General features: G+C 38.1%; 2 protein-coding genes and 1 long non-coding RNA gene across 9 annotated transcripts in view; 1 reads left to right on the top strand and 2 right to left on the bottom strand.

The window, feature by feature from the left end:
• Nucleotides 1–6,437, bottom strand: part of PHTF1 (putative homeodomain transcription factor 1) — a 44,374-nt gene extending 37,937 nt beyond the window's left edge. For 2 of the 6 annotated variants that reach the window (XM_078072586.1, XM_078072589.1), the window contains exons 1-4: nucleotides 6,005–6,435; nucleotides 5,624–5,698; nucleotides 5,212–5,256; nucleotides 4,922–4,978 (exon numbers count right to left, since the gene is read on the bottom strand). Coding sequence is in view for 1 of the 6 variants with exons in the window: in XM_036088467.2 (XP_035944360.2) it covers nucleotides 4,922–4,978; nucleotides 5,624–5,668 (102 nt within the window). In the remaining 5 variants the exon portion in view is untranslated. Of the gene's footprint in view, nucleotides 1–4,921; nucleotides 4,979–5,079; nucleotides 5,176–5,211; nucleotides 5,257–5,623; nucleotides 5,702–6,004 lie in introns of those variants that run through there. The other 4 variants (XM_078072587.1, XM_078072590.1, XM_036088467.2 and 1 more) reach the window with 3 other exon arrangements.
• A 90-nt stretch (nucleotides 6,438–6,527) lies between these two features.
• LOC118533286 (uncharacterized) lies at nucleotides 6,528–10,730 on the top strand. Its single transcript, XR_004916170.2, has 3 exons — nucleotides 6,528–6,684; nucleotides 6,794–6,954; nucleotides 10,543–10,730. It is a non-coding gene; the product is annotated as an uncharacterized LOC118533286 (long non-coding RNA).
• Nucleotides 8,568–16,496, bottom strand: part of RSBN1 (round spermatid basic protein 1) — a 46,421-nt gene continuing 38,492 nt past the window's right edge. Inside the window, exons 5-8 of one of the 2 annotated variants that reach the window (XM_078072584.1) lie at nucleotides 15,406–15,573; nucleotides 13,838–13,946; nucleotides 12,725–13,198; nucleotides 8,568–10,683 (exon numbers count right to left, since the gene is read on the bottom strand). In XM_078072584.1, coding sequence (XP_077928710.1) covers nucleotides 12,728–13,198; nucleotides 13,838–13,946; nucleotides 15,406–15,573 — 748 coding nt within the window. In that variant the 3' untranslated portion in view covers nucleotides 8,568–10,683; nucleotides 12,725–12,727. Of the gene's footprint in view, nucleotides 13,199–13,837; nucleotides 13,947–15,405; nucleotides 15,574–16,496 lie in introns of both variants that reach the window. The other variant, XM_036088465.2, reaches the window with a different exon arrangement.

Below are 16,496 nucleotides of genomic sequence, written 5' to 3'. Positions count from 1 at the left end.
TATATAAATATAAAATATTTTCTCTCAGTCTATGGCTTGTCTTTTCATTTTTCAGTGGGATATTCTGGAGTAAATCCTAACCTATAGCTATAGATTTTTTGTAGACACCCTTTGACAGATTGAGGAAATTACTTTTTATTTCTAGTTTATTGTTAATGGGCATTAAATTCTGTCAAATGCTTTTTTTGTTTCTAATGAGAAGATCATGCAGTTTTGTCCTGTATTCTATCAATACGGTATATTACATTAATTTATTTTCAAATGCTAAACCAACATTGCATTCCTAGGATAAACCCCACTTGGTCACAGTAGATAATCCATTTTATATGTTGTTGAATTTGGTTTGCTAATATTTTCTCAAGGATTTCACACCTATGTTCACAACGATTTTTCTTGTGATGTCTTTGTCTGGCTTTGGAATCAGGATAATACTGATCTCATAAAATGAGTTGGGAGGTGTACTTCCTCCTCTGTTTTCTGAAAGAGTTTGTGTAGGATTAGCGTATTTGTTCTTGACTTAATTAACTGCTATTCATCCTTCAGATCTCATTTAAGTATCAGTTCCTCAGGGAAGGCTTCTCTGACCTCCTTGACTAAGTCCATTTCCCTTGTTATAACTGTAATGGCTTGTAAATAAGCTCTTCTTCTTGTAAAAATAAATAAATTTTATTCATTAATAGGATTTTTATTATTGTTTCTCTCCCAATTTACTTTAAGCTCCATGAAAAGAAAAATATTGAGTGTTTTTGCTCATCACTATGTAGACATTAGTGCCTAGCCTACTACCTGACACGTGGTAGGTAGGAGCTCAGCAAATACTTGGCAATTGAAAAATACATAATGATTGGGGCGCCTGGGTGGCTCAGTCAGTTAAGCGTCTGCCTTCGGCTCAGGTCATGATCCCAGGGTCCTGGGATCAAGCCCCGCATCAGGCTCTCTGCTCCGCGGGAAGCCTGCTTCTCCCTCTCCCACGCCCCCTGCTTGTGTTCCCTCTCTGGCTGTCTTTCTCTCTGTCAAATAAATAAAACCTTAAAAAAAAAAAAAAAGAAAAATACATAATGATTGCTTTAGTTTTATTTTTGGTATTTCTTTCCCTTCTTTACTTGGAATTATTTTCTTTCTCTAGATTCTTCATCTATTAACTTGAATCATTGTAACTCTTTCTGCCTAGTCAATCTAGACATTTTTTGTTCATATAGACATTTAGAGTGATATAATTTCATCAAGTATTACTTCAGAAACATCCCATAGATTTTGTTATAATGTCTGTCCTTCTATCCTTCAAAAACACAAACACCATGTGGCCTCCCTATTCAAAAACCATGAAAATGTTTCCATTTTCTATAGAATAATATCAAAAGTTCTTAGTGAAGCAGTCAAATCAGCTCCAAACTGATATATGGCCTATCATCTCACCTATATACCTTATACTCCAATCAGATACAGATAGGGCTATTTGTTCTTTTCTTAAACAAGTATTATACTTCTGTTTATAAGTACTTTTCCCCTTGTGCTCAGCATCTAGCAAAATCCTTAAACACAGTAGCTCAATAAACATTTGTGGAAGAGTTCACATCACTTTTCATACTCATAGTTAAGATTTTTAAAGTTTACATCTTTTATAATTTTGAATTATATTTTTTAATTGAAGCAATTGCTATTTTTTATTCCCATGTCCTCACATTTGCAAATTTTTCTCTTTCCAGTGGTAACAACCTTTTGTTTTATTATTTATTGAAGTATAATTAACATACAGTTTCAGGTGTACAATATGATGATTCAACAATTCTCCATGTTACTTATTACAATAAGTATCCTCTTAATCCCTTTGATCTATTTCACCCATCCATCAACATCCACTTCCCTTCTGGCAACCACCAGTTTGTTCTCTGTATTTAAGAGTCTGTTTTGTCTGTCTCCTTTTTTGTTTATTCATTTTTTTTTGTTTCATGAATTCCACATATGAGTGAAATCATATGGTATTTGTCTTTGTCTGACTCATTTCACTTAACATTATATCCTCTAGGCCCATCCAAGTTGTTGCATATGGCAAGATCTCATTCTTTTTTATGGCTGAGTAATATTCCATTTTATATATATATGTGTGTGTGTGTGTGTATATATATACACACACATACACACACCACTTCTTCTTTATCCATTCATCTACTGATGGACACTTAGGTTGCTTCTGTATCTTGGCTATTGTCAATGATGCTGCAATAAACATAGGGGTGCAAATATCTTTTTGAAGTAGTGTTTTTGTTTTCTTTAGGTAAATACCCAGTAGTAGATTACTAGGTCATATGGTAATTCTATTTTTAATTTTTTGAGCAACTTCCTTACTGTTTTCCACAGTGGCTGCACCAATTTACATTCCCACCAACAGTGCACAAGGTTTCCTTTTCCTTCATATTCTCATCAGTACTTGTTATTTCTTGTGTTTTTGAGTTTAGCCATTCTGACTGGTATGAGGTGACATCTCATTGTGGTTTTGATGATGAGTGATGTTGAGCCCTGAAGAGACGGTCTTTTCCCCATTGTATATTCTTGCCTCAAATTATATTTTTATTACATAATTTCTAATTTTATTGTATGGTGATCTGATGTTGATATTGCTCATTATTTTTAATTTTACTTTTTTGTTAAAAAATATTTATATTTGTATAATCTATTTTTAAACTGCACTAAATAGTTTGTATCCTATACTTTGGTCAATTTTTGTCTAAGAGTTAAACATATTTAAAAAGATATCTTGGGGGGTGCCTGGGTGGCTCAGTCGTTAAGCGTCTGCCTTTGGCTCAGGTCATGATCCCAGGATCCTGGGATCGAGCCCTGCATCGGGCTCCCTGTTCAGCGGGGAGTCTGTTTCTCCCTCTCCCACTCCCCCTGCTTGTGTTCCCTCTTTCGCTGTGTCTCTCTCTGTCAAATAAATAAATAAAATCTATTAAAAAAATTAAAAAATAAAAAGATATCTTGGCTTTTCTCCCACCACCATTAGACTGTGAAATTCAAGTCTCTCTTGTTTACTGTATTCTTAGCACCTAGAATATGTTGGTACATCAGCTCAGCAAAATTTTTAGAGTTGTCTTTTATTCTTTCCACTGCTGCTAAATTAAAAGTATACATTAAGGAATAATTAGGTAGATTACCTTATGACGGAACAATGAATAAAAAGACATAATAGATGGTGTTAATTAAACACAGCAACAGACACTGAGTTCCTAGTATGAATCAAGATGTTCTAAGAAGGTAATGCAAACACAATTTCTACCAAACACAATTCCTACCTTTGAGGCCTATGAAGATGCACAGGTTAACAAGTAACTTTGATATGGTATACTAAAAGGAAGGTACGCATAAAATGGCATGGAATTAAGAGATGAGAAAATCTTTAGCTGGGCAGGGGAAGAAGGTAGGTAAGGCAATTTTATAGCAGTAAATAAAGTCTTTTTAAGGATAAGGAAACCAAAACCCAGGAAAACTACAGTGCTGCTCAAGATCACAAGGCTAGAGATCACAAAAAGAAGATCTAACTCCCAGTTCTATGCTCTTTCCATTATACCTTACTTACTATCAGTACTTTACAGCAACTAACAGAGACAGGATTGAGAGAGTTCCAAAATAAAATCTGGGGTGTTATTCATCCTACCCCATGTCTAACAGGACAGGATTGAGAGAGTTCCAAAATAAAATCTGGGGTGTTATTCATCCTACCCCATGTCTTTAGCATAGAAAAATCAAGGACTGTACAAAATTGTGAAAGTTAGCCATGTACCATGTAGTTACAACAATTTGCTAGTTGATTAGCCTATAAAAAGAATGCACCCTACAAGTGTTGGATAAATGTATTTCACCCGAGATTTAAACATCCCAGTCCAATCAATGTGACTTAGAGATAAACAGAACTATTAAATTATATGGATGTGTGGGTGTAATACATTTTTTTTTAAGTGTTCAGAAAGGGTCTGCAGCAAATCTTTAAAATAGCAAGGTCCAAAAACAAGAATCTGCCAGCCATTATTCAGCACATTCCAAGGAAGTGAGACCCTGAATCTGTTGATCTAGGTATTAAAGTCAATATAGAGAGACATTCTTTTAGGGGCAGGGATGGTCCTTTAGGCTTTTCCACATCTCTCAAGACTATCTGATTACATTTGACTACCAAGCAACCTTCCCATGACTAATTTGCACCACCCTCCCATCCCATCTCCTCCAGTACATGTTGAGTAATGTTCCAACCCTGACTTTGGAACATTAGGTTATTTAACCCTCCCCTCTGCTATTATAAATTAATAAACTGGCATTCTGAATCCATGTCACTTTTTGGTTGGTTAACATGAAATTACCCTAAGAATCTGCACGGTTCTAAAAGCAGTGTAGAAAAAAGTTTAAGAACCTGAGAACTTAAAACCATACTCTAAACCAGTAATTGAAAAAGTGATTCAGGCCACAAATGGATTTGATTTGGCTTGCACAGGAAGAGAAAAAGGAGAAAGAAGAAAGAAAAAAGAAGAGGAGAATGAGGTGGGAGAGGAGGAGAGGAAAGGCGGGAAAAGGGAAGACGCTCTAAAAAATCTGGATATTTCACATAAAAATGCATCTTCCCAGCTTCTCTTGAAAACTCTGAGGCTCTGGCAGTCCTGGGGCTGCATTGCCAGCATAAGCAGCCACAGTCCCCTTTATAGGGGACATTTGCTTTCTAATTCATCATAGACCAACCACTCCTTTCTATTTCCCTGATACTGAGGCCAAATGTCAATTGTCATTTGTCATTCTGCTTGCAGTGTTGTCTTCCTTATAAACGTCAAAGAATAAAGAATATCCATACTTGGTGGATAAGTGCAGATTTTATAAAAAGTACAACCACTCTTCACATTAATTCAGTAAAACAAAGCTAGAATCAAAGAAATCAATTTACCTTAATCTGAGTCTGTTCGATTGACTTTTCCCATATCTGCTGATCATATGCTCCAATCTGAAATAGGGAGCAGGCTATTTAAATAATGCAAAGGAAAATCCTTCTATTTAGGTCAAATCTCACAAAAGTCATGAAACTATTAAGTATCAATATGATACCTGGAAAATGATTATGCTTCTCAGAGGTTAGAATGAATTATTATTTCCAAGGGCTGTTTCCTTCAAAATTCTAAAGTAGCTGGATCTAAAAGTAAGCTAAAAAGCAATGTCCAAAATATTTCAAATTATTACCTTACAAGATATTTCCACTTCGTAAGGAAAACATCAGTAGGAAAACTAGAGAGGAATAAAAGGTAACGGGCAGCTCAGTAAGATTGTTGACAGTACCAATCTGAGCTGTGAAGATAAAAGTTTCAGGTCTAAAAAAAACAACAGCAGTTTGATCAGAAGCAAACTTTCAAAGCGTTGCTGTGGCATTGTGTGATGCAGCCTGAAGAAGGCGGGGGGACTAGAAAATCTTATTCGGGGACCTGGAGCTGAGTTTAAAAGACCTAATGACCTTGTGCATCGGTTTTCCATCTAAGTTGAGAGACACCATGTAGGAATTCCTGGCACTACCAGGCTCAGGGAAAACTAGCAGGATAGTCTTTGCGGGAGCTTTTTGCAGGAACTATGCTTTACAAATAAAAAAGATTGGTATTACCTTCTTTTGGTACCACGATATAGCATCTCTCTCATTTGAGGCCATCTGCGTCTCCAGGCTGAGAATGGGATTTCACTGAAAATGAAGGAAAACCAGTCGGTGAGTCCGGTTGTTGAAAGGTACTCCCCCAGTTTGGGGAGAACGCAAAAATCGCTTCTCTCAGCCTCTCCATGAGCTGCTGACTGTCTCTCTCCGGCTCTTTGCCAGGAAAAAAAAGACAAAAACAGAAGCAAACCAAAAACCTCTGGCGCAGTGGCGCCCCGAGAAGCCTCTCTGCGATATTTGGTGCGAGCGTGTTACAGGGATGCAGCGGAGGGGAAGCGGTGGTGGCTGGAGGTTGAGCTTCCCCCCCCCCTCCGCTCCCCGGCGTCCCGCTCTCACCTGGTGCCCGCTGCCCCGCAGTCCGGCGGCCGGGACCTTCCTCCTCAGTGGCCCCGGCCCCGCCATGAGGCCGGGGGCGAGACAGCGGGCCCCGCAGGCCGCATCTTCCCCCCGAGGCCGAGACGCCGGCGCGGCCGTTACCATGGAGACCGCGGAGGTCGCCCGGGCCTCGGAGGCAGCGGGCCGCCCAGCGCCCAGAGGAGCGGTCTGTTGCCGCAGACCCGGCGCCCTCCAAGCCCGACCTACAGGGTCACCGGACTGACCGCTCCCCACCCCGAGAAGCCAAGAATGAACTGGGAAAGGAGGGGATAAAAACTGAAGGACGTCTTCGCTAGCCGCCAGTGGCTACGGCAATGGCCAGAGGCTCAGTGCCCCGCTGTTCGGGTGAAGGCCGAAGGCCCCCCCGGCGCGGGAGGCAGCGGCTGCGGGGCGGCGGGCGTGCGTCCTGCTAGGCCGGGCCGGCCGGCGGGCCGTGACTCAGCCGGCCGAGAGCTGGGCGAGGGCAGCGCCGCACACCAGGCTGCAGCCCCGCTGCGGCTTCCGCTTTCCGGGTTTTGCTGCTCCGATGGCTCCGCCCCCGCCCGGGCCTGGCCGCCGAGCGTCAGCCAGGCGCGGGGATGGAGGGCCTCGGAGCTCCTCGAGCGTCAAGGCCAAGGCAGCTCCCGCAGATCAACCTCCAGGTCACGTCCGCAGAAATGACTTTCCCAGCCATCGATCTAAAGGGGGTCGGTCCTGTTCTTATTATAGCTCCCCGTTCAATCCTTTGTAATACTTTTCTTTGTTTTACAGGTTTCTTTGTGCTTCATTATTTACTACCCGTCTTCCCCAAAGGGCTGTGGGCTCCGCGAGGTCAGAGCCTGGGGCCTGGCAGGAGCCTGGCACATAGGTTCTCAGTCTTGGCTGAATGAACGGATGTTCTGAATTTACGCCGTCCTGGGACGAAGGGCGAGGTGGGCTGCGGCTTAGTGATTGGCTTCCTCTCCCGCCCCCCAACAGCTCTGAGATTTAAGCTTTCTGGGTGCTCGACGCCAAGGGAAGAGGAGGGACGGCTTGGGGCAGTTCCAGGGCACTTTTCGCAAATCGAAGGTGGCGGCGGGAAGAACTGTTTCTAGGTTAAGAATTCAAGCAGGCTGACAGAGGTCAGGAGAATAGAATGGTTGCGCCCTAAAGCGAGTATTTAAGAATACCTTAGTAAGGTTTTAAGCTGCTTTCCTCCTCTATACTGCACGGGGGTTTTTTTTGGCCATTAATGGAACACTGACCTCTAACGGCCATTCCCACTCCACTCGAAGCGGTGTCCTTGCTTGCATATAGCCATTTGAGTCAGACAAAGCTAGTGACAGATAATCGTCACACCAGCTACCACTTCAGAAAGCCTAAGAAATGCGATTCTAAGTTTTAAGAGCATTTCTTAACTATTAAACCGGGGTAAGGTGAAGTCCCATTTTACTGACAAGGAAAAAGCCACTAAAAAGTAAAAGTAACTCGCACAGAACTAAAAATTATTTCACCCAGGCCTGATTTATTTTTATATTGCACACTTCTGATTTTGCTTCCTGACAGCTTTTCCCCTTAATTCTGTTGGGTTTCGGGACAAATGGCCAACTTGAAAAACCAAACGGATAAATGACAAATGAAAAAGTCGTCATTGTGTATCTAAATATTTGCTTTAAGACCTAAATTACAAGCATTTTACTTCATTGCTTAGCGCACAGAGACTTTGGGGGGAATTCATGTTAGAATTGAAATCAGGTTAAGTTGCATTATGGAATAGTAGGAAGTAGCAAATCATCTTCCAGGTGCCCCTTTTTACGAAGTTTTCAGTCCTTTCTAAGGCTGCCACAACACTGCATGGGCTTTGAACCAAGAACTGCATTCAAATCCCTGCCCCAATTAAAGAACTGTGTGATCTTAGGCAATTTATTCAACCTAACAAGCCTGCTTTCTCACCTGTATTTATTATCTTCCTACTAAATACTAAGGGCTGTGAAGATTAAATGAGATACCCTCCTAGAAAGTGCCTGGCCTGTGGCAGTTACTCAGAGAACATTAGTTCCCGTCCTTTTCTTTTCCTAATCAGAACTAAGGTCTATCAGGGCTTAGCAAGTATCTCAAAGAAAAGTTCACACGAAAATTCATGAGGGAAAAACCCCATTGCATTGTGTCACTTAATACATCAATGACATCCAAAATGTCTATTCACCATCTTCATTAACACTGCTTGCTTGCATGTACTTTGAAAAATATGGACATCATCAGATTAAAAATTTAAGATTGTCCTCTCAAGTAGATACAAGCATCAGAGGGCCCAAGTGCCACAAATGCCAAGTGTAGCTTTTCTTCTTCCCAAAAACTGTTGCATCTCCGTATGATGGAATTTTCCCATTATCTCTGACCTTTTCTTTCTTTCTCTGACCTTTTCTTTCTTTAGGAAAGAAAAGTCACAAGATTTTCTAGATTAGAAAATGACAGGGGACATAGAAAGTGGGGGATTAATACTTTAAAAACAGGTTCCAGGTACCTAGAATTCACATGTACTATTCATTTTCTCATGAAACATAAGTAAAGGACAAATCAGACTTTTGTTTATTAAAAAAATACTTTACAGGGAAAAAAAAAAACCTCTATGCATTCCATTGTCCTATTTTACAAAGAAATAGCTTAACAATTTAACACACTTAGACAGCTACAAAAAGCACTGTGTTAAAAGGATTATTATTCACACAAATTTAGATTTAAGACTATTCATTAAAAACCTTTTTAAAACACTCGTTAATGTCAATAAACAAACTAAGGCCACACAACGCAAATAGTCCGCCAGGCAAATTATACATTTCATCTATATGCAAAGACCTCTTAGATAAATTAAAGCCACAGGAAAAAAAAAAAAAAGTCTTAGCTGCCAATCAAAATGGAGTTTAGTCACAGAAAACACTATTACATGAAAATTTACAACATGTGATAGAAGTAGTACATAAGTATTTCTTTAGAGAATTGAAAAGTGCTATATTAAGAGACAGTGGTCTCAACTACATGCACAAGTGGATCATAAAAAATTTATGAAGAAAATGGAAGGCCATAATATTTATGGAGATACTTGCTTTTAAAGCAACAAACTTTCAGGATGAGGATAGGTCCCTTATGTGCTAAAGAAAAACATTTGTCTTGTACATTTCCTCTACTTACTGCATGACCAATAAATACAGCTACAACTTGTTTAAAAAAAAAAAAACTTAGCAGAAATATGAATTTCTGCCATGTACTAGTGAAAGGCTCTTTTTTTTTAAACCTGTAGCAATGACAAAATAGATTAGAAAGACACAAACTCAATTATCCTAAAGGTATAAATGCAAATAAGCTTTAATGGCAAATACAGATGAAAATATAATGGGCTAATATTAATGATCAAGAATATATTCACTAAGGGTTTTCTTGAATCTTGGAGTCTCGTTTCTAAATTAGTTTTCATTCTAGACACTATTTATAGAGGGAAAGGCAATAAGCAAAAGTTTCTCCAGGCATTAAGTGTGAACTTTATGCCTATTAAGACTGATGCAAGATGTTGCAAGACCTCTTTTCCTAAGGTTTGGTAAAGGATTTTATTAAACAAGCTCCATTTTCCCCCTACAAGAGCTTGTAATACCTGTCAACTGATATTCCAACTGTCTCCAAGGGGAAAGGGCACCTTGCAAGTTTTTAATTAAAAATAATAAAGTACCAGTGAAACAAATTCTAAGTACTGAATAAGCAAATTAAAAGTACAATTAAGCTTAGGAATTCATTTTTAAAGAGTTAAAACTTTGGAGGGGAAAACTAATATGTAGGTTTTTATTATTATTGCTTTATGAATTTGGGATACCTCTGAATCATAATCCTACTCCTAGCATATCTTGGTAATTACAGAATGACTTCTGGGGCAGGGGGAAGACTTTTATCCTTATTTATGAATACCATAAAATCATTCTAGTTACTAAGTTAGGAATATTCATTTATTGGGTCCTTTCCATAAGCACATTTTTAAAATATCCCTCTGCTCCACAAAATACTCAAACTTACAGCCACATTCTGCAAGTAATCTCAAAGAGTTGGCACAACAGATAATATACCAAAAAGGAAGATCAGCTTAAATTTCAGATACAACTTCACTGCCATCACTACTTTACAAATCAGAAGACGCCAGATTGCTCCATGCCTCACTCCACCAAACCAAATAATTTCAAGATTTAGAAAAATTGCAATCATTTGTATCACTAAACTAGGATACAACTTTGAAAGCAGTAAGGAAACTCAAAACTTGAGCTTTTATATTCATCAGTCTTTAAAGCATGCTATTAAATCTAATACTCACATAGGACATTCAGTTTCCAGATACATTACTAGCTAAATGTTTCTCTCTCCATTCTATTGCAATTCTAACATACAATTAATTTATTAGTACATGATTTTAAACATTTGTATACTCTTTTAATGTGTTTATATTGGAGGTGAGGGTAGAAATGTTTTATAAAAGGAAAATGGGGATTTGCTTTTGATTGTAGGTCTTTGCAGATCCGCTGGTTCCTGAGTGATTATACACAGTGCTGGCTGTCAGGAGACAGTCTCCTTGTTTATTAGTAATGACCAGCTTAGATGACAGATGGCATCTGCTGGATGGCAAGTGGGAGATGGGGAAATCGGATCTTGGAAGACAAGAAAATAAAAATAAAAAAAGTTTTTGCTTTAACAACCTTGTTCTTCATGATTATTTTAAAAAGCAAATGTTGCCTGAGAAGAATTCTACTTTGCACAGCCTAGTAAAGCTCTATGAAATTCTTCTGGACAGAAAAACAAAAACAAGAAAACCCAATCCATATACTTTTGTGATTAACCTCCCCCCCTCCAAAATAAGAAAAAACACCCTCAAAGGCAGGTCCCTTTAAAAACTAGTCTTGATAAACTAGAATTTACCCTAGAATTTATACCCAAGATTTTAAAACACCCCTGCAATAATCACATTACTTTTCATACCATTCTAATTACCTTATTTACAAAGATAACTAAAACCAACATCACTTCCAATTCATAAATGGTTTACATTGAAATGTTTCTCTTATTTGTCTTCATCCTTTGTAACAGAGAATACATACATATACATATATATAAGGAATAATACAGATTCTAACTAATCACTGCAGTATTTGCTGATGGTTACTTTTCTATCGGTTTACACAGTGACCTCTATACTTTGCTAATATGCATTTAACTACACAACAATATTGCACAAAGTAATATTTATATAAGATTTAGCCTATTTCAGAATATTTTAGAGAAAATTCATATTTGATATTTCAAAAGATGCAGCTAAGTTTTCATGGTGACAAACATAATAAAGCAGCATCTTTTTTTTGCCTATGTTAACTGTAAATATTCCAAATCTCACCCTCCAGGAAAAAAAAATCTCCAAATTGCACAATAACCAGGTAGATACAAGAATCTGGTCTTAGGTGTGGGGAATACTCTTCCTTTAATGAACAAAAGGCCTATTGTATTATTAACTAAGAGAAAGTGAAATGTGTATCATGTTAACATTCTAAAATAATAGAAAGTTAAGACTACACCAGCTATATGAACTGTGCCTGTTTGGGGAAAAAAAAAAAAAATTTAAATACTCAGGCACTAAGCAGTAGGTTACCTGAAACTCTAGGATGAAGTCTAGTGCCATATTCTTTATTAGACCATAGCAACACAGAATAATAGTAAATAAACCCAAGTATTCACCAGTTAAAACTGTGAATTGAAGTGTCTCAACAGATCTTTATCATAAAGAAGTTGATGCCAAGTGACAAAAACAGTTTTTCCTAAGTTTCATGCACAAAATATGGCAGCCTCATCAGAAAGACTGATATCATTCTCTAAATTTGATACTCGTGATCAATTTAGGAAGCAAAAGTATCCACACAAAGTGTGAGGATGCTAGGTAGCAGAATGATAGAGTATCATGTCAACATTATCTCTTTTACCCAATTATCTTCCATAGTTACCATGTATTCTAGAAGAGATTAATGAACCATGGATAATGAATGACCAAGGACTATTCATCTTTAGATATTTTTAATTGAAATATCCACTGGGCTTTAAATAACAGATACAAAAAAGACAGTTTGGATCAGAAAGTGCTGTGCTTTCTCTTTTGTTAAGAAACCAGAGAGCCACTGAATTTTCCTTAGAAACTACCTGTTCTTTGCGGTTGGAACTTACTTGCCCATGAACAAGATGCAAGAACTCTTTCCTGCAACTTTTGCCATTTTTACTGTAGAAACTGAATCCGTGCCATAAAGACACAAGTACCAAAGCATAAATCTGATCTTCTATCATAAAACAGCAAATATGGCAAGAGACAAGGCAAGATAAAATTAAGGGAAGTGAATAATTTACCAAATAAGAATCTGTTATTCCAGAGAATTCTGTTTGATTTGGAGAAGAGATTGAATTGTTACCTCACACCTTAAAACAGAAAGTAGCAGCAGACCCACTATTACATACTGTACTAACGGGATAAGATACAACTCTTAACTTTGCATAATCTGTGTAAAAAAGATATGCTTGACATTTGTGGAATGTCATTTCTCTTTATAGAATTATAGGCAAGATTTCTCCAATAAAACTTAACTTAAGCCAGTTATAAAACTATAACTTCACATCAAAATTTAAAAAAGTTAAAAAATGTGTTTGAATATGTACATATCACACAGGAGTGCTCGAATGTTCCTGTAGATTGTGTTGCTGGTCAGAGTCCAGTCTACTTTCCACCTTTAAAACTGGAACAGGCTGAGTCATCTGATCTTGCTGTAGTTTAAGTTCCGATGAAGGGAAGGACGATGAAGCAGTTGGCAAAAGCTGCATCTCTCTGCATGTTTCTTCAGATTCAGTTTTTACCCTCACACACTGGGAGTCAACTTCTAATTCTTGCTTTCCAGTTAAATCACAGTCCATGGTAGAACTGCTTTCTGTGTTTTGAGTGGCTTCCACAACAGGGTGGTACTGTTTAAGCCTTATATGCCAAGCTAAGCTGCACACTGCTGACACTGTTTTGAACTGATGAATGACATTTCTAGGGATGAAGTAAATATCATTGTCACACAGCTGAATTCTAGCGTAACGAATGCCTTCCCGCCTCATTTGGTTTAGTTTAGCTTCATCCACCCACTGTACACACTGCAGGGAAAAGAAAGTTGCATGACACTTTAAAATATGTAAAAATTTAGTAAAATAAAACATCAGAATTAACACAGGAAAACTGCAGTAGGGCCAAATTAAAGCCAAGCAATACTAAATAATAGACAACTCTCTAAAATTTCCTGTAATGCCTGGGAAACACTTGTCCTCATACTTTCCTACCTCTCTAGGAACAAAGTACAGGTTAAAGTCAGGATGGCCTAAGGAATCATTTAAACAACTGTTTCAAAATGCAGCTAGGTATCAATAATGTATTCTTTGCCACACAGAAGGGCAACACTTATCTGCTCCTGTGTCTTTCAACCTTTTGCATGTGAGGACACACAGTGCAATGCGGTTATCAGCTGAGACTGCTTCCAGCCAGAACTGAGCAGCCTAGACCCTCTGACCATCTGGGCCCACCTGGCAGCCCAAAGATTAAAGCGATTTTAAGCATTCTGCTTGGGAAGTTCTGTTTTAATGACTTTCTGACACCCTCCACACACAGCTTTTAATAGTAATAAAATTAAATTTACCATCCCATGTATCCAATTATAAGAGCAAATGCAAAATAAAATGGGTAACAGGCACTTATTTCTATTATCTCACTCGAAAGGTAATAAAAAAGCAAGAGTTTACCTGGGAAACCGGAGGTTCATGAAGGTCTAACTGAAGTCTCTGTACAACATCAGTAAAATCCTCAGCATGAAAACAAATCACATCTTTGGTTATGCGAGGTTGGTCACTCCTAAGATTAACAAAATCAGATTTTAGAAACATGCATCTCATAATGGAAAATGATGACAAATTTCATTTCTCCTATTCCTAGAAATGCTACTACTAGCCTAGAAATAGACCCACAGCTCCTACAAACAAGAGTGTACATTTACGTTTTTTAATCAAGACCTTAAAAATAAATAAAACACCAATAAAGCTGTTTTTAAAAAAATGAAAATTAGATTAGTTGTTACAAAATCAAAATAACAATGACTAAAAACAGTTTCATTCTAAACTACTTGCATCTGCATCCTCTCACCACTCTGCGCCACCATTTCCAGGCCACCCTGTAATGTCATCATCAGGATGGAACAAAGTGGAGAGAAAACATATCAGCCACATAAATATCACGCCTTCAGTTTCCAAAGTAGAGAGGGGGGAGAAAAAAGCTGAATGATGTACTTGAAATACTGTCGAGCTGTGACTGAACTATACTTCTAAATAAGGTCAGATCAAACTCTATAGTAATATTGAAGGCCCTGAAGTTATAAATATGAAAAACAAAATAGTTTTTAAATAAGCTAAATTCTATGCTCTGAGCTTTGGGTTCCAATTGAATGTAAAAGGGTGAAGCAACAGGGCGCCTGGGTGGCTCAGTTGTTAAGTGTCTGCCTTCAGCTCAGGTCATGATCCCAGGGTCCTGGGATCGAGCCCCACATTGGGCTCCCTGCTCAGCGGGAAGCCTGCTTCTCCCTCTCCCACTCCCCCTGCTTGTGTTCCCTCTCTCCTGTCTGTCAAATAAATAAATAAAATCTTTTAAAAAGGGGGGGGGGTGCAGCCACTATGGAAAATAGTATTAGCAGTTCCTCCAAAAATTAAAAATAAAATTATCAAATGATCTAGCAATTCCACTTCTGGGTATATACCCAAAAAACTGAAAGCAGAGACATGAAGAGATATTTGTTCACAGCAGCCAAAAGGTGGAAGCAACCCAAGTGTCCACTGATGAATGAATGCTAATGTACCATATACATATAATGGAATACTATTCAGCCTTAAAAAGGAAGGAAATTGTAACACATGACACAATATGGATGAACCCTGAGGATATTATGCTAGCAAAAATAAGCCAGTCACAAAAAACTACTGTATGATTCCACTTATATGAAGTATTTAAAGTAGTCAAATTCACAGAAACAGAAAGTACAATGAAGGTTACCAGGAGCTGGGGAGAGAGGAGAAAGGGAGTTATTGTTAAGTGGGTATAGAGTTACAGTTCTGCAAGATAAAGTTCTCTAAATCTGCTTCACAACAATGTAAATATACTTAACACCTCTGAAATGTACACTTAAAATGACTAAGATTTTTCAGTTTAATGTTACGTGTATTTTACCACAATTTCTAAAAAAGTTAGTCCCCAACCTTTAAATTGAGTCCACATTTTCTCAGACAACATTAACCAACCTTGCAGTTGAGTTCCCTTAACTTACCATTCACCAAACTGCACAGCTTTCAAAACCCCAACAGCAGCCGTACTCTGCCAGTCAAACCCCTGACCTACATGGTCGGCATGAGCTCTTGTCCTGTCTTCAAAGAGGACTTCACGGGGTTCACTGGTCCGAGGTAGGTACTGGAGATTTTTAATTTCATTCATTGATCTGGAGTTGATTTGGTTGTGAAGTAAAGGGGGGGAAAGTATGAACAGCAATAAGGTGAAAAAGGCTGCTAAAATATCAAATTTTAAATAAGACCAGGACTAATAAGGATTCAATGATTTTGATCATTAGCATTTAACATACTATATATTGTAATGCTTAATATGATTACCTTCTTCCCTAAGGATGTCATGATAATATAGAAGCTATATCTTTGATTTGGCTCAAGTGTAGTGTTGGAATATATAAAATTTAGTTTTCTAAAACTAAATTCAGAAAACACAATTCAAAGTTCAAGGCTGTATGTTTCTTTACTCTGAGTCATCTTAACTCTCAAAACATTCTACTAGACCTGATTCAAGATGGCAAACTGAGCATGTACTTGATCTCCTTCTACATTAAAATGAAAGTAAAAGGCTTCAAACTAATATGGTAGGGGTGAGGGAGGGGAGATGCACGAATGGATGGGAGTACAGATGAAACAGAACTGGCTATGAAGTGGTAACTGTTGATACTGAATACATGTGAATACAAAAATTTCTAAATCTAATAATCTAAAGGTGATAGTAAAGGAATGAATAAGAACCAACAAAGGAAATGAATTAGTTAATTAATAATATCAACAAATTTCTGGAAGGTGGAAAATGATCACAAGTGTCTTAGACTAATAAACTGAGCAGAGAAAGCCACAGGCCTAGAATACACATGAAGGGAATGGTAACTAAAAAGGCAGCTGGCCTGCCCAAAAGACCTTAGAGAAGCATTAAGAGGCAAAGGGGGAGAACAAAAGAAAATGAAAAAGAAAAAGAAAAGAGGAGAGGAGGAGAGGAGAGGAGAGAGGAGAGGAGAGGAGAAGAGAGAAAGAAAAAAAGAAAAAAGGCCAAGAATAATGATGATAATAGACAGAAATGAGGTAAGGCTGAGAA

The sequence above is a fragment of the Halichoerus grypus genome, chromosome 5, assembly GCF_964656455.1.
Source record: "Halichoerus grypus chromosome 5, mHalGry1.hap1.1, whole genome shotgun sequence".
NCBI classification, from domain to species: Eukaryota; Metazoa; Chordata; class Mammalia; order Carnivora; family Phocidae; genus Halichoerus; species Halichoerus grypus.
The sequence above is the reverse complement of the archived record's forward strand: the minus strand, read 5'-3'. Positions and strand labels throughout refer to the sequence as shown.